Raw genomic sequence first — 25,706 nt, 5'->3', positions numbered from 1 at the left:
AAATTAAGTAACTGAAATGATGGAAGAAAAGGTATAAGCTAGTCACCATCTACTGGAATTTCTTCCCTGCTCTTGGAATAAACTTAGAATGGCAGGTAAAGTCAGAGCGGCTCCTGTTTTCCTGCTGGCATCACTTCTCACCACTGCCCTCATATGCAGGGAACATAGCTGTCATAGACTCCTGAAAACAATCCCCTTCACATGCCTTCATATATGGGATTCTACACATGGGATTCTACCGAGGCCAGCTCTTTTCCTCCTTCTTTACTTGGCAACTTCCTACTCAGCAAGATCCAATGTTTCTCATTTCCTTGGAGAAGCAGTCTCACCTCCTTCCCTCTTCTGTGGCTAGCCCTGTCAGACAAGTGATCACACTGCACAACAGTCTTTTACTTGTCCATCTTTTTACCATTAGACTCCAGGTGCCTCAAAGGTAGAGTGTGTATCTTTTTTTTTTTTTTTTTTTTTTTTTTTGAGATAGAGTCTCGCTCTGTTGCCCAGGCTGGAGTCCAGTGGCACGATCTCACTGCAACCTCCACTTCCCAGGTTCAAGCGATCCTCCTGCCTCAGCCCCACTAGTAGCTGGGATTATAGGTATGCACCACCATGCCCAGCTAATTTTTGTATTTTTAGTAGAGACGGGGTTTCGCCATGTTGGCCAGGCTGGTCTTGAACTCCTGACCTCAGGTGATCCACCCACCTTGACCTTCCAAAGTGCTGGGGTTACAGGCGTGAGCCACCACGCCCAGCCCAGAGTCTGTACCTTTTATTTCTGGTTTTCAGTCCCTTGAACCAAGCCTGATGCCCACAGAAGCTATTTTCAATAGGTATCAGTTGAAAAAAGGAAGGAAATCAAAGGAGGAAGGGACAAAATTGTAGAAATTGTTAAATCCTGCAACAGAGAGATTGTATGATTTTCTTTGGATATCTTTAAGACCAAAGAAAAGCCTGTTTAGAAAGGTCATGATCAAAACTACATAACAGAGCTGGGTTCCTTGAACTAAAAATGATCATTCAGGGCTGGGTACAGTGGCCCATGCCTGTAATCCCAGCATTTTCGGAGGCTGAGGCGGGCGGATCAAGAGGTCAGGTGTTCGAGATCAGCCTGACCAACATGATGAAACCCTGTCTCTACTAAATATACAAAAATTAGCTGGGTGTGGCAGCGCGTCTGTAATCCCAGCTACTCAGGAGGCTGAGGCAGGAGAATTGCTTGAACCCGGGAGGCAGAGGTTGCAGTAAGCCAAGATAGCACCACTGCATTCCAGCCTGGGTGACAGAGGGAGATTCCATCTCAAAAAATAAATAAATAAAAATCATTCAATCTTTCAATCTTAGGGTAGCCAGGGTCTAATGTAAGAGAAAATTACTAAGCTCTTTAAGATTAAAAGTTCTAGACAAACAATTTAAATGAAATGTTAGTTTACATTTAAGCTTAATTTTTGAGCGGATCTGCCCGTCCCCAAGCAGGAGTAGGGGCTCACTAGGCAACTCCTCCGGTTCACCATTTCTCACTGTGGTCTCGATCTCCTGACCTCGTGATCTGCCCGCCTCAGCCTCCCAAAGTGCTGGGATTACAAGCGTGAGCCACCGCGCCCGGCCTGAGCTTAATTTTCAAAGCAATCATTAGTCAGACAATCATAATGGTATGAATCATATATTTTAATATGAGTCCAGGAATAATAAGAACAATCAGAAAATTCAGACTGGAAAACCTTTGTAAATGGAAAAATATACCCTTGATTCAATAGTCATCTATATGCTAGGCTAAATCAATGTTAAAGCCAATAAAAATTTCCACTTTGTAGAAGACCTGCATCATGTAAATGAATGGTGACTCACCTTGGACTCCTCACATCCAGCTGATAAATGTTTCCATCTTGAGTCCCAGCCAATAGCAAGAAGCCAGAGAGAAAAGTACAGCAGTTGAAAGCATCTGAGCCAATAAAGAGGAACACCTGGGAACAAGTAGGAGGCAAAAATGCTGTTTAAAGATTAATTTGTTTCCAAGAATAAACAGGCACCAAAAAAGGAAAAATTTCACTATATTTTGAGATATTTTCTTCCTTCCCCTTTAATTATTCTCAAATGGTAAATTACACATTCACCAAAAACTGAGAAGGAAGTAATCCCAGGATTTCAGGAACCTGAGGTTGGCTAAGGACTTGAGCAGTTTATGTAATATACTCTGAGGTAGCAGTTTTCCAACTACTACAACTCAACACAGTCTCACAGGATCCGCACCACCAAAACTCCTTCTTTGCCCCTTTTTTATGACAACCTTCTGAGAAACACTTGCAATTCCCACATGTAAGTTTTGCTCCATGTCACTTCAGTCTTTTGAAGGAGGGTATTTTGTAGGAAAATGAACAGGCTTAAATAAAGTAGCGATGTAAAGAATCACAATTCTCCCCATGAATCTGAAAAAAAATTATTAGATTTTCATTTTCTCCTTACTGTTAGCTCAAACTGATCATGTCTTCCCCAAACATGCTAAAAAGAAAAGGCAAAACACAAAATAAACAAACAATAAAACCTGATTGCCCTCTGGAAGTAAAAGCCAGCATGGAAACTCAAGTACAAAGGCGATATTAGCAAAAATGGTAATGTTCCTGAAACAAACTTTGAAAATGGAAACATCACCAGCACAATGGAGTAACAAGATGAAATGAAAACAGCAAACCCTGTGGCCAAATCAAATCACTAAAGTTGTCTGGATGACGATTACAGGAGCTAGAAGGAAATTTTAAAAATCTAATCTCTGGGAAGAGAGAATTTAGTTAAGAACATAATCTGCCCAGCAAAAATTCAGAGGATGTAGGAAGAAACTTCAACTAATGGTTTGTTCATTAATTGATCAAGAGTCCTGAATGCATGAGTCCCTTTTTTTTTTTGAGACAGGGTCTCACTCTGGTTCCCCAGGCTGGAGTACAGTGGCGCAATCTTGGCTCACTGCAGCCTCGACCTCCCAGGCTAAGGTGATATTCCCACCTCAGCCTCCCAAGTAGCTGTAGCTGGGATTACAGGTGCATGCCACCATGCCCAGCCAATTTTTTGTATTTTTAATAGAGATGGGTTTTTTTGCCCAGGCCAGTCTCGAACTCCTGGACTCAGGCAATCCACCCTTTCTGGGCCTCCCAGAAAGCTGGGATTACAGGCATGAGCCACCATGCCCAGCGGGCATGAGTTCTTTACTCAGAATTTCTTCACATTACCTTAGAGGTAGCAGGACTCATAAAGAAAATCTATACAACTTCATCATTTTACATATAGCACACTAAGGCCCAGAGAGGGAAAGTGACTTAACAAAGATCACAAAACAGTAGACCATTTAATCCTCATCACATACCGTATTATGACCAGTTTAGTGATGAGGAAGCAGGCTCAGAGAGGTTAAGTAACTTGTCCAATGCTGGAACCATTAAGTATTAATAGAAGAACTGAGATTTATTTTATTTTTTTATTCTCTGCAAGTGTTGCACAAGAACTGGGATTTAGGGCTGGGCGCAGTGGCTCACATCTGTACTCCCAGCACTTTGGGAGATTGAGGCAGGTGGATCACTTGATTCAGGAGTTTGAGACTAGTCTGGCCAACATGGTGAAACCCCGTCTCTACTGAAAATACAAAAATTAGCCAGGCATGGTGGTGGGCCTGTAATCCCAGCTACTCGGGAGGCTGATGCAGGAGAATCACTTGAACCTAGGAGGCGGAGGTTGCAGTGAGCTGAACCGAGATTGTGCCACTGCACTCCATCCAACCTGGGCGACAGAGTGAGACTGTCTCAAAAAAAAAAGAACTGGGATTTAAATGTTGCCCTTATTCCAAATCCCACAACCCTTAATCATTACGCTATACTGCCTCTTACTCATGCAGCCTTCTCAAAAGTGAACACAGGGAGCAAGTAGAAATGTTTCCAAAATAGCTTTCTAAGACACAGAGTGACCCAGGTTGCCTCAGAGTTCAAAGGTCATATAGGAACCACTTGCCGGCTGCCTGCTCTGTAGTCCCAAGCACTGAAGTTTCTTATCTTCCCGGGCCAACAGCAGCATTTTGGCCTCTGTTCCAACCTCCCGTTCACCTGCATGACAAATAAACTATGTTAATAACAGAGAGGCTGATCAGCTGGTAGTGCCCACACAGCACCAATACTGATGGTTGATTACTGATTTTGTTAGCGATTCACTTATTACAAAGAAAACATTTATTATGTTCTGTATCTCACTGTGGTATTATTTATACAACTGGATATATTTGTCAAAACTCACAGAACTATAAAATTAAAAAGACTGACTTTATTTTTACATTTTAAAAATATTTTTTAATGGTATCCAGTAGCCAAGGAAAAGGGTGACTTTTACCATATGTAAAAGATACCTCAGTAAATCCAAATTTATTTTTAAAATGCGCCTGTGCGTGTGTGTACTTTTTTTTGAGACAGAGTCTAGTATGTTATCCAGGCTGGAGTGCAGGGGCCATTCACAAGCACAAACATAGCACCCCACAGCCTTGAATCCCTGGGCGCAAGAATCCTCCCACCTCAGCCTCCTGAGTAGCTGGGACTACAGGTGTGCACACCATGGCTGGCAATAAACCCAACTTTTAAAACATTAAGTTGTTTGTACCACGATAAGACACCACACTAGGAGCTGGGATATAATACTGCAAAAAACAGTCTCTGACCTCAAAGATCTTACAGCCTAGAGAAAATGAAATTTATTCATTTACTCACCAAATATTTCTTGAGGGCCTACTATGTATCAGGCACTATTCTTTTTTTTTTTTTCTTTTCTTTTTTTTTTTTACCCTCATCTTCTAGGTGATGACATCACACAGTATTCTAACTGCTAAGGAAACAGTGATGAACAAACAGATAAGGTCCTCTCTCTCAAGGATTCTAGTGAATAGGTAAATAAACAAGTAGGATACTTTCAGAAAGTGGTAAGTTCTAAAAGAAAATAAAATATGAAAATAAGATCAGAAGTGAATAGATGGTGAAAGGCTAGATGGGGAGGGTAACTTTAAATGTAAACTTCATTTATTTTTTAAAATATTTTTTATAGAGATGGGATCTCACTCCTGGGCTCAAGCAATTTGCCCACCTCAGCCTCCCAAACTGCTGGGATTACAGGCACGAGCTACCACGTCCGGCCTAAACTTTAACTTTAAAAAGCCTCTGTGGAAGTCACTTTTCAACTGAATGGCAAGACCTGAATGGTGAACAGAAACCAGTCATGTGAAGAGCTGCAGGAGTATATTCCAGATTAAGGGAAAAAGAAGGCAAAGTCAGGCCAGGTGCAGTGGCTCACGCCTGTTAATCCCAGAACTTTGGGAGCCCGAGGGGGGTAGATCACTTGAGGTGAGGAGTTTAAGACCAGCCTGGCCAACATGGCAAAACCCCATCTCTACTAAAAATACAAAAAATAGCCGGGCATGGTAGTGCACGCCTGTAATCCCATTTACTCGGGAGGCTGAGGCAGGAGAATTGCTTGAACCTAGGAGGTGGAGGTTGCAGTGAGCCGAGAACGTGCCACTGCATTCAGCCTGGCAACAGGGGGAAACTCATCTCAATTTAAAAAAAAAAGAGGGTAAAGTCCAGGAGACTGGGAGAGTCCACTGTACTGAAAGAAGAAACTGAAGGCCTGTGGCTGAAATGTAGTGAGCATGGCAGAGGGTGGTATGACATGAGACTGGAGAGAAGTGCAGGGGTCAGAAAGTATAAGAGCTTGTTGTAAGCCATGCTAAGGGGTTAGGATTTCAACATATGTATAAAGGGAGGCCACTGGAGAGTTTTAAGCAGGAGCGTGACATGACTTAACAATTTTCTTAAATGACCACAATGATTGCTCTGAAAAGAATGGCTTATAGGAGAATAGTCTAGGCAGTAGTACAGGCAATAGATGATGATAGTTTGGACCAGGATGTTGACAGGAGGAAGGGAGAGAGGGGGAGGGAGAGGGAGAAATAGAAAAATTAGAAACACTTTGAAGTTAGAGATGACAGACTTTGCTGATGTGGGACATGAGAAAAGAGGGGGTAGACTGTGAGTGAATCTCAGGCTTTGGGCTTGAGCAAATGGGTAGATAGTGGTGCCATCTTCTGAGATGGAAAAAAACAGTTTGGGGTGGGGAAGGATCAAACACTCCTTGTTAGACAAGGTAAGTTCAACTTATTTATTAGACATCGAAACAGAGTCTGAAACTCAGGTGAAAGGTCTATGCTTTACATGAACTTTGGAAATCGTCATCAGTTTAAATAATGATAGCTATAGAACAGATGAGATCACAAAGGAAGAAACCGTAGTTACAGCTGAGGGCCCAGAACTTAATAGTGGGGCCCTCTAGTATTTAAAGGTAGAAGAGAGGAGTTTCACAAAAGGAGATCTTTAAGAAGTAGCAGTCAATGAAACAGGAAGAAAGCCAGTGTTGTGTGGTATCACAGAAGCCATGAAAAAAGAAGTTTTTTGAGGAGAGGGTTTACTATGTGAAATACCACTGAATTCAGAAAGATAAGCACAGAGAAATAAGATGGATTAGGCGAGAGGAAGGTCACTGGTGGCTGGGGCCCATAGCTCACACCTGTAAGCCCAGCACTTTGGGAGGCTGAGGAGGGCAGATCACTTGGCCAGAAGTTCAAGACCAGCCTGGCCAACATGGTGAAACCTCGACTGTACTACAAACACAAAAATTAGCCAGGCATGGTGGTGGGCACCCATAATCTCAGCTACTCGGGAGGCTGAGGCACAAGAATCACTTGAACACTTGAACCTGGGAGGTGGAGGTTGCAGTGAGCCAAGAGATTGCACCACTGCACTCCAGCCTGGGCAACAGAGTGAGACTCCATCTCAAAAAAAAAAAAAAAGGAAGGTCACTGGTAACTTTAACAACAGCCATTTAAGTCAAGTACTTGGGCAACCCATCCTAGAATGGGTTGAAGAGTAAATGGGAAATGAAAAAGTACAGAAAACAAGAAAAAATATTTTCATTTAAATTATTTTAGGGCCAGGAGCTGTGGCTCATGGTTGTAATCCTAGCACTTTGGGAAGCTAAGATGGGAGGATCACTTGAGGCCAGGAGTTCAACACCAGCCTGGGCAACATAGTGAGACCCTGTCTCTACAAAAATTAAAAAAAAAAAATAGCTAGGTGTAGTGGTGCATGCCTAGAGTCCTAGCTACTCGAGAGGCTGAGAGGCAGGAGAACTGCTTGAACAGAGTACAGAGGATTATTAGGGCTAAGAAACTACTATGTATGATACTACAATGGTAAATACATGTCACTGTACATTTGTCAGACCCTATAGGATGTATAACACCAAGAGTAAGCCCTAATGTAAACTCTGAACTTTGGATGACAGTAATGTGTCATGTAGGTTCATCAGCTGTAATAAATGTACCACTCTGGTGGGGGATGTTGATAGTGAGGAGGGCTATGTGTGGGTAGGTAAGGCAAAAGGTATATAAGAACTCCCTGTACTTTTTTTTTTTTTTGGGGGGGGACGGAGTCTCACACTGTCACCTGGGCTGGAGTGCAATGGAGCGATCTCAGCTCACTGCAACTTCCGCCTCCCAGGTTCACACGATTCTCCTGCCTTAGCCTCCCGAGTAGCTGGGATTACATGCACACACCACCACACCCGGCTAATTTTTTGTATTTTTAGTAGAGATGGGGTTTCACTATGCTGGCCAGACTGGTTTCAAGCTCCTGACCTTGTGAATCGCCTGCCTCGGCCTCCAAAAGTGTTGAGATTACAGGCGTGAGCCACCGCACCTGGCCCCCTGCACTTTCTGCTAAATTTTGCTGTGAGCCTAAAATGGCCCTAAAAAATAAGGTCTATTTTTTAAAATGTGAGGGGCTAAGACAACAGTAGAAAAAACATTGTCCTATGGAACAAGATGCAACTATTATTATGGGAAAATAAGAATGAAAGTTGCCTTATTAGGACGCTTATTAGTCTCTCACCACAGCTATTCAACCCATTTCCTACTACTACCCCTCTTAATTCAACTTGCTAGCCCAGTCAAGCATATCTTTTTATATAACACTTAGTTTCATGTCCAAGCTATAATGCAAACTGCCCCTAAACCTACCCCTTGCCCTAGCTCCCATTGTTCTATCCTTACCATTCCTGTCTGTTCAACTTGAACTTATCCTCTAAAGGTTCAAGCCAACTTCTTTTGTGACATCTTTCCTATCTGTACTAAACAGGAATACTCCATCCCTCTGAAAACCTATTATATTTGCATTAGGACTTGCTAATTTGCCAGGCATGGTGGTGCAGGCCTGTAGTCCCAGCTATTAGGGAGGCTGTGGTGGGAGCATCACTTGAGCCCAGGAGTTCAATGCCAGCCTGGGCAAAACAGCAGGACTCTATTGCTGAAAGAATAAAATAAAAAGAATCACTAATTATTTCAGCCAAATGTTACTGTTCTCTAAATGTTTTAAAGCAAGCTTGTCCAACCTGTAGCCCAGGGTGGCTCTGAAGAAGGCCCAACACAAATTCATAAACTTTCTTAAAATATTATGAGATTTATTTATTTTTAGCTCAGCTATCATCAATGTTAAGTGTATTTTATGTGTGGCCCAAGACAAGTCTTCTTCCAATGTGGCCCAGGGAAGCCAAAAGATCGGACACCCCTGTTTTATAGGCATTTATCTCATCTTCTAAATTAGATTGTACTTACTGAAACGCAGTGCTATGACATATACTTCCTTTGTAGATTCCAAAGCAATAGAAACATAGTAGGTACAGAGTAAATATTAATCGTATGGTGAAAACAGAAATACCAGGCACAGAGCAGAAAAGGATGAGGAAGAAAAGGAGAAACTCAGGCAATCACTGAAGGGGGCCTAAGAAAATAAAACAATCCTACATATCATTATCAACTTACTGGGCATCTGCTCAGGGGAGCCAAGGTTTATGGAGTTGTCAGCAGCACCCACCGCCACTCCATTGATGGAAGAACCACAATCTGCAAGGACTCCCAAGCAGGCTGAGCGCCCACAATCCCAAAGTCGTGCTGTCCCATCTCGAGAACCAGACACCACATTCCTCCCCCGATCAACGATGGCTGTATCCAGGATACCTAGCAAGAGAAAAAAACTGCCTAAGAATGAGGATGGAGTAAAGGAACTACAAGGGCAGAGAAGATGGAGCTGCATAAATGACTCCATCCCTTCATAAACATGTTCTGAGCAGGTACCACATGCTGGCCATGTTCAAGTGCTAGAAAAACAGAAATAAATAGAGTCCCAGCTTCCCAATGAATCAAAGTCTAGCTGTGAAAGACAGGCATGGAAAAACAAGTTCTGGATTTAATTTTTAGTGGAGTGTGCTAGAGCAATCATGTTCAAGTTTTTTATTTTGTCTTCAAAACTCTTTTTTAAAAATAAAAATTAAGAGGTCGGGCGTGGTGGCTCATGCCTGTAATCCCAGCACTTTGGGAGGCCGAGGCAGGTGGATTGCCTGAGCTCAGCAGTTCAAGATCAGCCTGGATAACATGATGAAACTCCGTCTTTACTAAAAATACACAAATTAGCTGGGCGTGGTGACACATGCCTGTAACCCCAGCTAAAGGGGAGGCTGAGGCAGGAGAATCACTTGAACCTGGAAGGCGGAGGTTGCAGTGAGCCGAGATCATGCCACTGCACTCCAGCCTTCGACAGAGGAGACTCCGTCTCAAAAAATAAATAAATAAATAAACAAAAATTAAGTAGACACCTTAACAAGAACTTTGGAGAAAAAAAAAGTAGACATCTAAGCTAATTCAGTTTGAAAATCACTGCCTTGGCTAGGTGCAGTGGTACACACCTGTAATTCCAGCACTTTGGGAGGCTGAGGCAGGAGAATCTCTTGAGCTCAGGAGTTTGAGACCAGCCTGGGCGACACACCATGACTCTGTCTGTACAAAAAATTTAATTCAGGTATGGTGGTTCGTGCCTGTAATCCCAGCTACTCAGGAGGCTGAGGTGGGAGGATTGCTTGAGCCCTGGAGTTCAAGGCTACAGTAAGCCATGATTGCTTCACTGCACTCCAGCCTGGGCAGTGGAGCAAGACCCCACTATATATATAAATTACATATATCCTGCTGCTGCTTTCACTGATAATTGATTAAAAGGGTTAGCCTCCCCATTTGAAAAAAGGACATGACTTCTGGTTTTGGCCAAGAAAGAGTAGTCCCATTGCTCCTAGGTCCTTCCATTTACAACTGAAAAGTCATGGACACCACAAGCATAGTAAGACTTGGAATGATGGAAAGAAGGTGGTGGACCACCTAAGGACCTCAGGACTTAAAAAACAACACAGCAATGAGTTCCTGGATTTCCTTATTGCCTCCCACATGTCCTGGACAGGACACTGCAGAAGCCTCCAACACAAAACTGCTAACAGGAACGGAATTAAAAAAACAAAACAAAACAAAACTCCCAGTAAAGTCTGTTGCCCCTAGCCCAAAGACTGAGAAAGAAGTAGCTCACAAAATAGAAATGTTCTTGGCAACATCCACCCTACACCAGTAGACACCAACAGAAAAACTGTTACTCCCCCTCCCCCATGGTTTCAGTAGGGCTGAACAGGAGGTGATCATCTACCCCACTCCCATGGAAGCCGACAGCAGCACTCCCATTCCCCTACCCAGTGGGGTTGACCAGGCTAAGTTGGGTACTGTCATCAGGATCTAGCAGTGAGCTCAGTTTCCATCCCCACCTGGCACTGACAGGCACAAAGAAGTGCCCTGAGGTGCCCACAACCCCTTCCCTGGTGTCAGTCAGCAGGGAACCAAGCTTATAACGCCACTAAGAGGCAATGAGGTGATGCAAGTCAGGTGGTACAACTGTGTCCTACTTTCACCAAGGTGACACAAGACCAAGGAGGAGGCTGAACTTCCACTTCCCCTGTCTGCAATGTGAGGCGGTATGAGTCAGTGCTCCACTTTTGCCAGGGTAGTGTCAGGGGAGCCCAGTAGGAGGCTGAACATTCTTATCTACCCAGCCCTCATACCATACCTCAACAGGGAACTGCCTGCCAAAAAAGATGATGGAATTAAGATCGAATGTTATAATGTCCAAAATGTGTATTGATTTTATAGTTTTTGAAGCCCTTTATTATCTATAACCTGAATATTTGCTATGGTCCCTAGCCTCAGGAATACACAGCATAAAAAAAGAGAGTTAATTATAGACATAAAGACTTACAGCTGGGCGCAGTGGCTCAAGCCTGTAATCCCAGCACTTTGGGAGGCTGAGGCGGGCGGATCACGAGGTCAGGAGATCGAGACCATCCTGGCTAACACGGTGAAACCCCGTCTCTACTAAAAACACAAAAAATTAGCCAGGCGTGTTGGCGGGTGCCTGTATTCCCAGCTACTCGGGAGGCTGAGGCAGGAGAATGGCGTGAACCCAGGAGGTGGAGGTTGCGGTGAGCCGAGATCGCGCCACTGCACTCCAGCCTGGGGGACAGAGAAAGACTCCGTCTCAAAAAAAAAAAAAAAAAGACTTACAATGGGAAAAAACAAAAAAAGAGAAAAAAATACACAAACAGAATATAGCTGGAAAAAAAAAAAAAGACTTACAATACAATGGTACAGGTGTAAAAACACAGAATTGTATGGAGTAGAGAGGTAGTGCAACCCTATGGTGATCCAGGCAGGGCTAGTATTTGTTTCATTAAAACCCATTTAACGATGCTTAGTATAGGTGCCCAATAAATTAAGAGTACCTGACCAAAAGTCACATAGCTAATTAGTGGTCTTTAGCATACTTTCATTCCTCTTAAAATGAAATGACTTCAGATACACAACTTTGACAAAAACTCTACAGCAACTCAGCGTAACGTACAAGTGCCAATCCAATGTGATTAACCACGTCTCTCAATTCTTACTGGAAATTTCACTTTGTTTGGAAAAAGATGAGTTTATGAAAATGCCACAGCTTTAAAAAGTAGCCAATTTAGGGTCCATGTGAGAAAATATGATTAAAAGCAACTCAGGTGGGACCTAATCACTATAGTGTAACTTTTCAAATAGATCCAATTTAAAATAAAAACTAAATCCAGGCCAGGTACAGTGGCTCACGACTGTAATCCCAGCACTTTGGGAGTCTGAGGCGGGCAGATCACTCAAGGCCAGGAGTTCAAGACCAGCCTGGCCAATGGAGCGAAACCCATCTCTACTAAAATACAAAAATTAGCCAGGTGTGGTGGCAGGTGCCTGTAATCCCAGCTACTTGGGAGGCTGACGCACAAGAATCACTTGAACCCGAGAGGCAGAGGTTGAAGTGAGCCGAGATTGCACCACTACACTACAGCCTAGGTAACAGAGGGAGTCTCAAAAAAAAAAAAAAAAAAAAAACTAAACGAAATTAAATTTATACAGCTGACAATAGTTGTTAGGTAAATGTAATTCTCACAGCTATATACCCACTAGATACAGGTCACTAGAGAAAAGATTTTTCAGTCTTCCTTTCAAAAACAGATCTATCGAGCCCATATGGTTTGCTGCCATCTTGTTTCTCATTTTGCAATTGGTCACTAAAGTATTTTGAGTTTGGAAAATCTACCTTTCTATTTTAATTCCATAATACATTCAGCAAAAATCTAATTAGAAAATATCTTAGAGCTTTTAAGAATCCTAAGGAATCACCATAAGGAATCAAAGCATTTGATTCCTTATTAAGCAATAAGCTCTTATTAAGCAATCAAAGATCTCCTTATGTCTCTACTGGGAAGTTCCAACCACTATTTCAAAATGCTACTGAGTTCCATGGAAGTGATACATGCTTTTGGAAAAAGACAATTCTGAAAAGTATGTATTCAAGGCAGGGATGCTATAGCTGTGGCTAGAAAGCTGACTATATTATTAATTGTGTATAAATTTCAAGTAATACTCAGCAAAGAGCTTCAATCTAGATAGTTTTCCTTTTCTATAAAAGCAGAGTGGAAAATTATCACCCTCTCTTTAGTAAAATGTCACTCATAATGTAATAGCATCTAGTGTGGGTCTCTTAACACTTACATGACAAGAATAAAGAAAAGAGGAGCCTAGAGAAGTGGGAACCTACGAAGAATGACTTTAGAAAGAAGCTATGAAAGTAGCAATTTTGGCTAGGCGTGGTGGCTCACGCCTGCAATCCCAGCACTTTGGGAGGCCAATGAGGGAGGATCACGAGGTCAGGAGTTCGAGACCAGCCTTGCCAATATGGTGAAATCCAGTTTCTTCTAAAAATACAAAAATTAGCCGGGCATGGTGGCATGCACCTGTAGTCCCAGCCACTTGGGAAGCTGAGGCAGAAGAATCGCTTGAACCCAGGAGGCGGAGGTTGCAATGAGCTGAGATCACGCCGCTGCACACCAGCCTGGGCAACAGAGTGAGATTCTGTGTCAAATAAAAAAAGAAAGTAGCAATTTCAAGAATGCCTTTCTAAGAGAAGCAGCCATAGCTAAGACTTACCAGAAGCTGCAAAAAGCTTTACTGTTATTTTTGTTTTGTTTTGTTGAGATAGGGTCTCACTATGTTGCCCAGGCTAGAGTGCCATTGCTATTCACAGGCACAATTATATCACACTGCAGCCCTGAACTCCTGGCCTCAAGAGATCTACCTACCTTAGCCTCCCAAATAGCTGGGATTACAGACATGTACCACTGCACCCAGCTGGAAAAGGCTTTAGATATCAAACCAAATAGATACAAGTCTTCACCATATAAACCAGAACACAAAAGCATTTGCCTTCAAGAAAAGATTCAGCAGAATCACATACGAGCATCCCAGCCAAAGTCTGGAAATAACATTAGATGAAACTATTCCTGAAATAAATATTTGTAAGAAATAAAGCAAATTTCATATTCCCAGGTGTATATTCTTAACAAGTTTATTTAAATTATTTAGTTTCTCTATCATATTAAGCTATTTTAATGTTGCTAGGGAGCAATATACATACATGTGTATATGGGAAAATTAATGGCTATGAAAAAAAATAAGCCTTGAAGCACCTCCTATTACTTGGAGGCAGCATAGCCAATTTCTAAGAAAGTATTTAAGACTTGGAAAATAATGGCGCAAGTGCTGATACTGCAACCTGGTTTCTTAAAATTATTCTATAAATGTAAGCATTTCCACTACCATTATGAGAAAAAAAAAATTAAGCCAACTAGTTAACTAAAATGGGGTGTAATTTGGTCTCAATGTTTCACTGATTATGAAAGACGTAATGCTTATTATAAAGAATTAGGATTATAAATGTATATCCCCAAATTTCACAACCTTACTTAAATGGCCTGGGCAATTTAACTTCAAACTGATTAAAGTGCATTTTAGAATTACTTATTGAACTCATATGTTACAAACACAAAACTACTTTTAGTCTATCTTTCCACTTGAAAAATTCAGCATACACAGAAACCTTACCTCTGCTTGTTAATTAAGTAGAGAACACACTAATCCTTTAGTTATATATATTTAAATACACACACACACACACAATTGGGGGACCAATATATATATATTATATATATATATTATTTTTTTTTTTTTTTTTTTTTTTTTTTTTTTGAGACGCTCAGTGCAGTGGTGCAATCTTGGCTCAATGCAATCTCTGCCTCCCAGGTTCAAGCGATTCTCCTGCCTCAGCTTTCCAAGTAGCTGGGATTACAGGCGCATACCACTACACCTGGCTAATTTTTGTATTTTTGTAGAGACGGGGTTTTACCATGTTTGCCAGGCTGGTTTCGAACTCCTGACCTCAGGTGCTCCTCCCACTTCGGCCTCCCAAAGTACTGGGATTACAGGGGTGAGACGCTGCACCCAGCCAATTTTTTTTAGTATTTTTTTTTAATATGGGTTCATGGCTCTGAATAAAATGCTTCAAAAATCTCATAACTCAAGAGATTTTTTTTTTTTTTTGAGACAGAGTTTCATTCGTTGGCCAGGCTGGAGTGCAATGGTGTGATCTCAGCTCACTGCAACCTCTGCCTCCTGAGTTCAAGCGATTCTCCCACCTCAGATTCCCAAGTAGCTGGGATTACAGGCGCCAGCCACCACACCCAGCTAATTTTTGTATTTTTAGTAGAGACGGGGTTTCACCATGTTGGCCAGGCTGGTTTCGATCTCCTGACCTCAGATGATCCACCTGCCTCGGCCTCCCAAAGTGCTAGGATTACAGGCATGAAACACCATGCCCAGACCAAGATTTTTTTTTTAAGTCACACAAAGCAATTTGGAAGTCATTTGGTTGGAGACAGTGAAGATCAATCAATCTATAGGTTGCTAAGCTATCAGATCTATCTATATATATGCTGTTAAGCTATCAGAGATCAATCTTGATTTTAGCCATGCTGTGGAAGAACAGGCAACCCCAAACCTGGGGCTACTTTATACAATGAACTGGAAAGGAGCTTTCATGACCTGATAGAGGCTAGCCTGGATCTGACTTCATGTCATTTCTTCTAAAGTATATTATTGTGTTCAATCTACTAAAAACTCCCTTCTCAAGAAAAAAGTCAGGGCTGTTATATTCTGCAGAAGGCACTACTCTACCCCAGGACTTTCTCACAAGGCCAAAAGAATGGAACAACTACATGAATAAAAGCTTAAATCTAAATTGATTTAACATTCTAGGCTGGGCGCAGTGGCTCACGCCTGTAATCCCAACACTTTGGGAGGCCACGGCAGGCGGATCACAAGGTCAGGAGTTTGAGACCAGCCTGGCCAATATGGTGAAACCCAGTGTCTACTAAAAATACAAAAAAAAATTTTTGGTTTGGTGGCGCATGCCTGTAATCCCAGCTACTGGGGAGGCTGAGGCAGGAGAATTGCTTGAACCAAGGAGGCAGAGGTTGCAGTGAGCCAAGATCACGCCACTGCACCCCAGCCTAGGAGACAGAGTGAGACTCCATCTCAAAAAAAAAAATAAATAAATAAATAAATAAATAACATTCTACTATTTACTCTAAGCTAAAGGTCACATACATATTCTTAAGGAGAATTAAAGAATGTTGGGAGACTTAGGATTCTGTAAAGGGAACAATAATTGCAGTGATCCAAAGGTATTTATAAACTGGATGTGCACTGATGTTGAATATGCATCTTGTTAATTAAGTTCAACATGCAGAGTCATGACTTGTTCCACTGAAATGTTTTCCTGTGCCCACACCTTCAGAGGGATGGCCAGATCTGAGGTGGAGCTTGCACTGTTCCTCTAGACTCCTTTGGCTCCTGGACTCCCCAGATCTGTAGGCCATTCTGACTCCTTCGATCTCTCAGTTCTTCAGGAGGTGATGAGTTCTTCAGTAATGTAAGGAAGGCTCTGAATATTGTTTCTATTCCCTCTCAATGTACCCGTTTTCTTACATCATGGAAGTAAACCATTTATGTACTTAGGTTAATGTGTGTATTTGCTAAAACATCAGCATGTAATCTGGCAAAATGTTATAAAGAAATATTAAAACTTAAAACCTGGGCCAGGCGCAGTGGCTCATACCTGTAATCCCAGCACTTTGGGAGGCCAAGGTAGGCAGATCACTTGAGGCCAGTTTAAGATCAGCCCAGCCAACACAGTGAAACCCCATCTCTACTGAAAAATACAAAAATTAGTTGGATGTGGTGGTGCACGCCTGTGATCCCAGCTACCTGAGAGGCTGAGGCACAAGGATCGCATGAGCCTGGGATGGGGAGGTTGCAGTGAGCCAAGCTGGCGTCACTGCACTCCAGACTGGGCAACAAGCGAAACTGAAAAAAAAAAAAAAAAAAAAAGGCAAGGCGCAGTGGCTAATGCCTGTAATCCCAGCACTTTGGGAGGCCGAGGCAGGTGGATCACCCTGAGGTCAAGAGTTTGAGACCAGCCTGACCAATATGGTGAAACCCCATTTCTACCAAAAATACAAAAATTAGCCAGGTGTGGGGTGTGTACCTGTAGTCCCAGCTACTTGGGAAGCAGAGGTTACACTGAGCTGAGATCATGCCACTGGACTCTGGCCTAGGCGACAGAGTGAGACTCCGTCTTAAAAAAAAAAAAAACTTAAAACTTGATCTCCACACACAAGTTACAATGTACTGAGGTTCACAAAAACACAGAGTTAAAAATCCCAGAAGTAGAGGGCAATACGAATTAATTCCCAAATGAGTGGTACACACAATATGTATTACGGTTCCAGAAGAAGGATCAAGGAATTATTTGGGGATATTATCATATATTTTAAAACTATTCAAACTTGTAAAATAGGAATAGCATACTTACCTCCTTTTTAATACTCCAATTAAGGATAAAACATATCTAAATTATATTTTTTCCCCACAAAACTCAGTTAAAAAGGGAAGATGTTCCCACTCTATCTCTATAATCTGATATTAACTGGTTATATGGCTAATCCATTTTTAAAACACAAACTGTAATTTAAATCTATGGGAATCATCAAGCTCTATCTATAATGTCTGATGATGAAGCCATTAGCCACCCAGCTTTTACTGTTCCCTCAGCCAAAAGACTAATATGAGAAAATGCAGACACACCTCCTTCTCTCTCACTCTCTCTCTCTATTTCCCAGCACACAAGTATATGATTTCCTGGAGAGGACTTTTTTTTTTTCCTTTATCAATTGTAGAAAACAAATTTTAAAGCTGGGATTACAGGCATGCACCACTGCACCCAGCTGGAAAAGGCTTTAGGTACCAAACCAACTGTGTAAGACAGTTCAAGATAGCAATAAAAAGACTGTGTGGCAAAGGAATTTCTGGTCCTTAGGGAATGGCAGCTCATCTAAATGCCCAGCTGGATGGATTATTTGTGTATTTGTGAATAACTAGCTTGTTTCTACCTTTTCAGTGATTCATTTCTGGGGATCATTAGAGAAGCCTTTTGGAGAAACCACATTTCATACCTCCTTTGTGACCTTTGAAAGTCACCACGCAGCTAGCATCTTCAGCTGACCATATCTTCAGCTGGGCATCCATTCCCCCACTCAGGACCACAAGGCCTGATGGGAAAAACCTGCAACAATTCACATCAAACACATGTCCTTCCAATACTCTCTGGAAAAACAAAAGAAAATTCCATGCTAGTTCTCTTGTCCATCCCTTGATGTTCTCTTACCTCCCATACTCTGGTCCCTTATATGAAATACCTACATGCTAAACCCACATGCTGGGTTTTAAAACTAAGGATATCCAAAGGATCTCTTAGCTCATTTGTCTAGCAGGCAGTGTTCTAAAAGGCGTTGGCTCTCTTTCCTCGAATTCAGCTATAGAGGTTATAGAACTGAATTCCATGTAAAAACACCCCAGAGCCTAGGTTAAAAAAAAAAAAAAAAAAAAAAAAGAATTCCATGGCTTTCACAACCATCTCTAGGTCTAGTTAAAGAGCCGAGGTGGCTTGGGGACTTTTTCACTCATCTCTGTTTAAAATCCTTTGTAAAGATTGGAGGCTCAGCCACAGATTCAGTCTAACAGCCAAGCTATTCTGTCTTGGAAATGGATCACTGAAGGCAATTAAAAAACAAGGGTACACCCACTTAGACCTTCACTGGTCTGGCTCCTTAACTGCTCCAGCCCCACTCTGTTCTGCCAAATCACTGAGCTTGAGAATGGTTCTCCAATTAACAACTGGGAGGCCAGGAGCGGTGGCTCACATCTGTAATCCCAGCACTTTGGGAGGCCAAGGCAGGCAGATACTTGATGTGAGGAGTTGGAGACCAGCCTGGCCAACATGGCGAAAGCCCATCTCTACTAAAAATACAAAAATTAGATGTGTGTGGTGGCACATGCCTGTAATCCCAGCTACTTGGCAGGCTGAGGCATAAGAACTGCTTGAACCCAGCAGGCGGAGGTTGCAGTGAGCTGAGCTCACACCACTGCAGCCTGGGCAACAGAGCAAGACTGTCTCAAAAAAAAAAAAAAAGAAAGAAAGAAAGAAAAGAAAGAACAAAAAACACACAAATGGGAGAAAAGAGATCAACTGACATGCAGAGTGGTCCCACATTTTTAGAATGGGCCATTCTTCCTTCCATGTCCCAGTCCAAGGCTTCTCAGACCACCCTTTGTGTTTAAGACCTAAAAGTACATCCAAATCCTTTACCCTGAGTTCTCCATTGGAAGCCTGCCAGATTTTCATGGTCCCGTCAGTACTAGAAGACACACCAAGACCTCCTCCGCTGGAAATGTCCAGGCATGTTATCTGTTCAAAGAGAAAACAAACAATGTGTTAGAAATAATGAAATACTCTTATTCCCTTGAAATATGTTATAAACTTCCCTTGTTTCACTCTTCCAAGACTTCCTGAAGCCTGTGTTTCCCAACAAAAGGACTTGTGTTTGATGTAAAGGTTGAGTTATCATCACCAACCTCCCATCAAGGCTGAAGTAAACACCTTTTACTTCTTTAAACAAAAAGATATTCCTCTAATTATCTGTAGTCTAATGCTTCAGCTAAAAAGTTTTCCCTATCCCCATTTCATTTCCATAGTTTCCATGTGTTGCATTTATTTATTTGTTTGTTTGTTTGACAGAGTTTCACTCCCATCACCCAGGCTGGAGTGCAAGGTCCCCATCTCAGCTCACTGCAACCTCTGCCTCCCAGGCTCAAGTGATTCTCCCGCCTCAGCCTCCCAAGTAGTTGGGACTACAGGCGCACACCACTGCGCTTTATTTCTATATTTTTTTGTAGAGACGGAGTTTCGCCATGTTGCCCAAGTTAGTCTCAAACTCCTGAGCTCAAGTGATTCTCCCATCTCAGCCTCCCAGAGTGCTGGGATTATAGGCATGAGCCACCGTGCCCAGTCCTGCTATTTTATTTTAAAATTAAGACCAGGTGCAGTGGCTCACACCTGTGTAATCCCAACACTCTGGGAGGCCAAGGCAGGAGGATCACTTGAGCCCATTAGTTCGAGACCAGCCTGGGCAATATAATGAGTCCATCTCTACAAAAAATTTTAAAGTAAATATAAAAAATAAAAAGAAAATTAAGATACCTCTCCTAATTCTTAGGAACCCACTTACACAAAAGATAATGTTCTAAGATGCACCAGGAGGATTCAAGAATTCAGATATTTCCACATATACCTATATATAGGTATAGCTATAGAAAATATACAGATATAGATCTTTCAGAATAAAGAATAGAGAAATTTCAGATTCACTTTTTGTTTTCCAAATTCACTTTTATAGTTTTTCTTTCATTTTTTTTTTTTTTTTTTAAGACAGGGTCTCATTCTGTTGCTCAGGCTGAAGTGCAGGGGCGTGATTACAACTCACTACAGCCTCAACCTCTCAGGAACAAGTGATCCTCCTGCCTCAGCTTCCCAAGTAGCTGAGATTACAAACATGGGCTGGCATGTCCAGCTAATTTTTTAACTTTTTTTTGGAGAGATGGGGTCCCCCTATGTTGCCCAGGGTGGTCTTGAACTCCTGGGCTCAAGTTATCCTTCTGCCTCGGCCTCCCAAAGTGCTAGGATCACAGGCATGAGCCACCCCGCCCAGCCTCACTTTTGTAATTTCAGTATCAGCAATCACTTCACGCATAAGCCATTATCAGAATAACAAATCTTTTATACACATGCATACATGTACCCTTTTATTAAAAAACAACCAGCTGCAAATGCTCCAGAAATGTTGGACCAAGATATGCAATTCCAGACACATTCCCAGCAACAATAATTCCCACATAAGTTATTAAGAAAAAAGTAGGGACTTTGGCTTTAATTATCCAACTTCCCATTTTACTTTGTTCTATGCCAATTAAACCCTAATAAATAAGTTTGGGGAGAACTATAGGGATATATCCATCAACTCTAACATTTTCTAAGACTTTTCTTCTTTATTTTGCTTCCTCGGAATAAAAGGACTGCTATCTTAGTAGTGGATCCTTTACTTGTAAGCAACATTCTTCAGGTTCTGTCCTGATACAGGTGGCATCTATCCAATTGCTTGCTGGTAGGCAGTGGACACCTAGGCTAGACTGGACACCCCAAACTGAACATGTCCAAAGAAAACTTTTATTTCCCCTGCCCCATCCCAATACAACTGCTCCTCCTCCAATTAGTAAATGGAACACAATTCACCTACTTCTCAGGCCAAAATTTTTTGAATCATCCCAACTCCTCCTTTTCTCTCATACCTAACATCAAAGTCATTAGCAAATCATGTCTGGTCCCACACCTCTAGAATGTAAGATCTATAAGGACAGTTTTATTTATTTTATTCAGTATCCAGAAGAGTAGCTGAAATATAGTAGGTGATTAATAAATGGATGAATCATCTTTCAGTAAGCTCAAATAAAAAGAGAATAAGAAATAGAAAAGGAGCATAGTTATGTTTGTTTTTGAGACATGGTCTCACTCTGTCACCCAGCCTGGAATGCAATGGCACAATCATAGCTCACTGCAGCCTTGACCTCCTAGGCTCAAGCAATCCTTCCATCCCAGCCTCTCGAGCAGCTGGGCCTACAGGCACACACTACCGCATCCAGCTAATTTTGTTTATTTTTTGAGACAGAGTCTTGATCAGTCACCCAGGCTGGAGTGCAGTGGCGCGACCTCGGCTCACTGCAACCTCTGCCTCCTGGGTTCAAGTGATTCTTGTGCCTTAGCCTCTGGAGTAGCTGGGATTACAGACGTGTGCCACCATGCCCAGCTGATTTTTATATTTTTAGTAGAGATGGGGTTTCATTATGTTGGCCAGGCTGGTCTTGAATTCCTGGCCTCAATTGATGTGCCCACCCTGGCCTCCCAAAGTGATGGGATTACAGGTGTGAGCCACCACACCCAGCCTATTTTGTTTATTTTTTTGTAGAGACAAGGTCTCACTATGTTGCCTAGGCTGGTCTCAAACTCCTGGGCTCAAGTGATCCTCCCGCCTTGGCCTCCCAGAGTGCTGGGTACAGGCATGAGCCACTGTGCCTAGCCTGTAAATGATTTTTAAAATGACTTACTTCTCAAAAGGTGAGTGGCATTCCCAACTCTCCCAAGAGGTGAATTGCCTTCTCCCTCAGTTAAAGCAGAAAATAATAAAAAATGATGTATAAAGGCCAGGCACAGTGGCTTATACCTATAATCTCAGCATTTTGGGAAGCCAAGGAGAGAGGACTGCTTGAAGTCAGGAGTTTGAGACCAGCCTGGGCAACAGAGCAGGACTCCATCTCTACAAAAAATAAGAATAAAAATTTTTAAGCCAGGTGACTTGCTGGGACTACAGATGTGCATCACCATAGCTGGCTAACTTTTAATTTTTTTGTAGAGATGAGGTCTCACTATGTTGTCCAGGCTGGTCTTGGACTCTTGGGCTCAAGTGATTCTCCTTTCTGGGTCTCCCTAAGTGCTGGGATTATAAGCATGAGCCACCGCGCCCATCTTTAGTTTTTTTTTTTTTTTGGAGATGGAGTTTCACTCTTGTCTCCCAGGATGGAGTGCAATGGCACAATCTTGGCTCGCTGCAACCTCCGCCTCCTGCATTCAAGCGATTCTCCTGCCTCAACCTCCCGAGTAGCTGGGATTATAGGCTCACGCCACCACACCTGGCTAATTTTTGTATTTTTAATAGAGACGGGGTTTCGCCATGTTGTCCAGGCTGGTCTTGAACTCCTCACCTCAAGTGATCCACCTGCCTCGGCCTCCCAAAGTGCTGGGATTACAGGCATGAGCCACTGCGCCCAGCCTAGTTTTCAAATAAATAATTGCTTTCCGCTTTTCACATTCACATTTTATTGATTTAACATAAGATTTAATTAATTTATATAATTTCAAAAATAATATAACTGGCATTACAACTGACTCTTGATAAACATTCAACCTAACGGTATGTTTTACAGAGGAAATGAAGAGCAACAATTGACTCTATAAATCAGTTAAGTGGCAATGCATTAGAACACACCCAAAGCCTTATAATTTCTACACCCTATGACTCAGCAATTCCACTTTTACAAATGTATTCTAATTTCTTCCCATGTTTGGGAGCAAAACTTCAGCTATAAATGTATTCATAAAAATACAAAATCACAAAACTGGAAACACCTGAATGTCCAGTAATATAAAACTGTTAAATTAAATTATAGTAAACTCATCAATAGAATACCATGCAGCTCTTAGAAGGATACATTGAAAGACAGCATAGAATAATGGACATATAATTAAGTAATAAAAAGCAAGTTATAGGCCGGGCACGGTGGCTCACACCTGTAATCCCAGCACTCTGGGAGGCCGAGGCGGGCGGATCACAAGGTCAGGAGATTGAGACCATCCTGGCTAACACGGTGAAACCCCGTCTCTACTAAAAACACAAAAAAAATTAGCCAGGCATGGTGGCAGGCACCTGTAGTCCCAGCTACTCGGGAGGCTGAGGCAGGAGAATGGCATGAACCCGGGAGGTGGAGCTTGCAGTGAGCTGAGACTGCGCCACTGCGCTCCAGCCTGGGTGACAGAGTGAGACTCCATCTCAAAACAAAAACAAAAACAAAACAAAACAAAAAGCAAGTTATAAAATAGCATGTAATGTAAAAACCCATTTTGGTAAAACAGTTAAGGAAAAGACAGAGTATTAAGTAAAATAATGATATGTAGAGTTGCCACAGTGCTGGCTCATAGTAGGCAATCAATAAATGTGAGCTTTACTACTATGATTATTATTTAAAAGGGATATACAGCAAAAGTTCCTAACAGTTATCTTTAGGATATAGAAATATGAGTGATTCTCACTTTTTTTACATGTCCTAAATTTTCATCACTAAATATATATCTGTTTTGTAATAAAGGTAAAAAATAGCTCTTTTTCTTTTTCTTTTTTTTGGTGAGACAGTGTCTCATTCTGTTGCCCAGGCTGGAGTGCAGTGGCATGATCATGGCTCACTGCAGCCTCAACCTCCTGAGCTCAAGCAATCCTCCTACCTCAGCATTCAGAGTAGCTGGGACTACAGACATGTGGCACCATGTCTGGCTAATTTTTGTATTTTTTTGTAGAGACAGAGTTTCACCATGTTGCTCAGGCTAGTCTTGAACTCCTGAGCTCAAGTGATCCACCCACCTCAGCCTCCCAAAGTGCTAGGATTATGGGCACGAGCCACTGTGCCTGGCCAAAAATTGCTCTTTTAAAAAATGTACCACACAGTAAGAAGTGAATGGCTTCAACATAATCAGTTTTATCTACCAATTTCTCACTTCTGCTTCTAAGAAGCCCATGGTAGTAGAAAAGCCTTTATTACAAAGACCTTTGAAAATTATTCCTCAATGTGGTATATTTGAAATTTTGAGAAAATGTCCCTGTCCTGTAGGAAAAGGAATAAAATATGAGCAGCAGCATTATTATATAAGCATCAACTATTACAAATTTATTTTTATTTATTTATTTTTCGGAGACAGAGTCCAGGCTGCAGTACAGTAGCATAATCTCAGCTCACTGCAGCCTCCAACTCCTGGGCTCAAAAAATTCTCCCACCTCAGCCTCCTGAGTAGCTAGGACTACAGGTATGTGCCACCATGCCCAGCTAATTTTTGTTTTTTTGTGGAGACAGGGTTTCACTCTGATGCCCAGGCTGATCTCAAACTCTTGGCCTCAAGTGATCCTCCTGCCTCTACCTCCCAAAGTGCTAGGACTGCAGGTGTGAGCCACTGCACCTAGCCAAGCATCAAGTATTATATCATTATCTGAAAGCTGGTAACTCTCCTAAAACATATGTAAGGAAATTTCATATAATCTCTAAGATGACCAGTGAGTAGATTTGAACACGTATTCTATGTGGACTAGAGCACCAGTTTTGCCAAACACATCAGACTTCATCAGCTGTATCATCTTACAATGCAAAGTAAATGAAAGACATATTAATTATGAGTATGTTTATAGCACTAGACAAGCAAATAAAATGAAAAATTAACATGCTATTACATTTTCTCTTCATTTTATCAAAATACTTACACTGTTTGTATGAAGTCTGGAAAAAGTAGTATATGGTGCCAAAAACTTAGAAGATGCATTTTCCTTTGGACATGAAATATGAATGCTTTTCTAAACAAGGAGGAAAAGATGAGATTCATCAGTAAAACTCCTCCAATGTATTATAATTAAAGCCTCTTAAAGAAAACATTAGGATTACAGGACATTCTCATCTTCTCAGTGTACCCTCTCTCATTCTCCTTTCCCACCCCACAAAACTATCCCTCCCCCATAGATCAGCAGTCCTTTTAAACTGTTGAGGGCTACAGTGTAATTTGGTATTGCTAAGATGCCATTATCTTTTTCTGTTGAAATAAGCTGCTCCACAGAAGACAAATTACATGATACAACCAACAAGCATTAGAGCATTAGTTTTAAGAAGAAAATGTAATACTAATACTCTCAATTAGCAGTGGTACAAGGAACAGGATCAGTGGAGAGGACATAAAGAGATATAAGGAAACTCTTCAGCACCATCCCCCAAACCTAGGTCTTAAAAGACAAGTCTAAAAGTAAACTTGCTGTCTACAAGAACTTTTGGAGAGAATGTTAGACTACTGACATTTACAATGACCAGATGAAACTGGTAAAGTAAATTATGGTACACCCATAAAATATGTAGGCCTGGGTCAGGCTTGTGGTGCCTATTCCCTCCTAAGACTTAAATTGACTGTACATATTCATAGACTGGTTATTGTAACACAGCTATATTTTGATGCCCCATGTGTTCTACCTAGTCATTCTCACCTGTCTTTCAACTACTGTAGGAAGATAACAAGGGTGGCATATTAGGAAAGTATACCTAGAACTAG

General features: G+C 41.8%; 1 protein-coding gene across 7 annotated transcripts in view; it reads right to left on the bottom strand.

The window, feature by feature from the left end:
- Positions 1–25,706, bottom strand: part of PAAF1 (proteasomal ATPase associated factor 1) — a 79,208-nt gene that overhangs the window by 40,342 nt on the left and 13,160 nt on the right. For all 7 annotated transcript variants that reach the window (XR_009215517.1, XM_032166913.2, XM_032166915.2 and 4 more), the window contains 6 exons: positions 24,877–24,966; positions 19,056–19,154; positions 17,863–18,013; positions 8,888–9,082; positions 3,988–4,079; positions 1,843–1,958 (listed from right to left, as the gene is read on the bottom strand). Coding sequence is in view for 6 of the 7 variants with exons in the window: in XM_032166913.2 (XP_032022804.1) it covers positions 1,843–1,958; positions 3,988–4,079; positions 8,888–9,082; positions 17,863–18,013; positions 19,056–19,154; positions 24,877–24,966 (743 nt within the window). In the remaining variant the exon portion in view is untranslated. The remainder of the gene's footprint in view (positions 1–1,842; positions 1,959–3,987; positions 4,080–8,887; positions 9,083–17,862; positions 18,014–19,055; positions 19,155–24,876; positions 24,967–25,706) is intronic.

The sequence above is a fragment of the Hylobates moloch genome, unplaced genomic scaffold (genome assembly GCF_009828535.3).
Source record: "Hylobates moloch isolate HMO894 unplaced genomic scaffold, HMol_V3 SCAFFOLD_11, whole genome shotgun sequence".
NCBI classification, from domain to species: Eukaryota; Metazoa; Chordata; class Mammalia; order Primates; family Hylobatidae; genus Hylobates; species Hylobates moloch.
The sequence above is the reverse complement of the archived record's forward strand: the minus strand, read 5'-3'. Positions and strand labels throughout refer to the sequence as shown.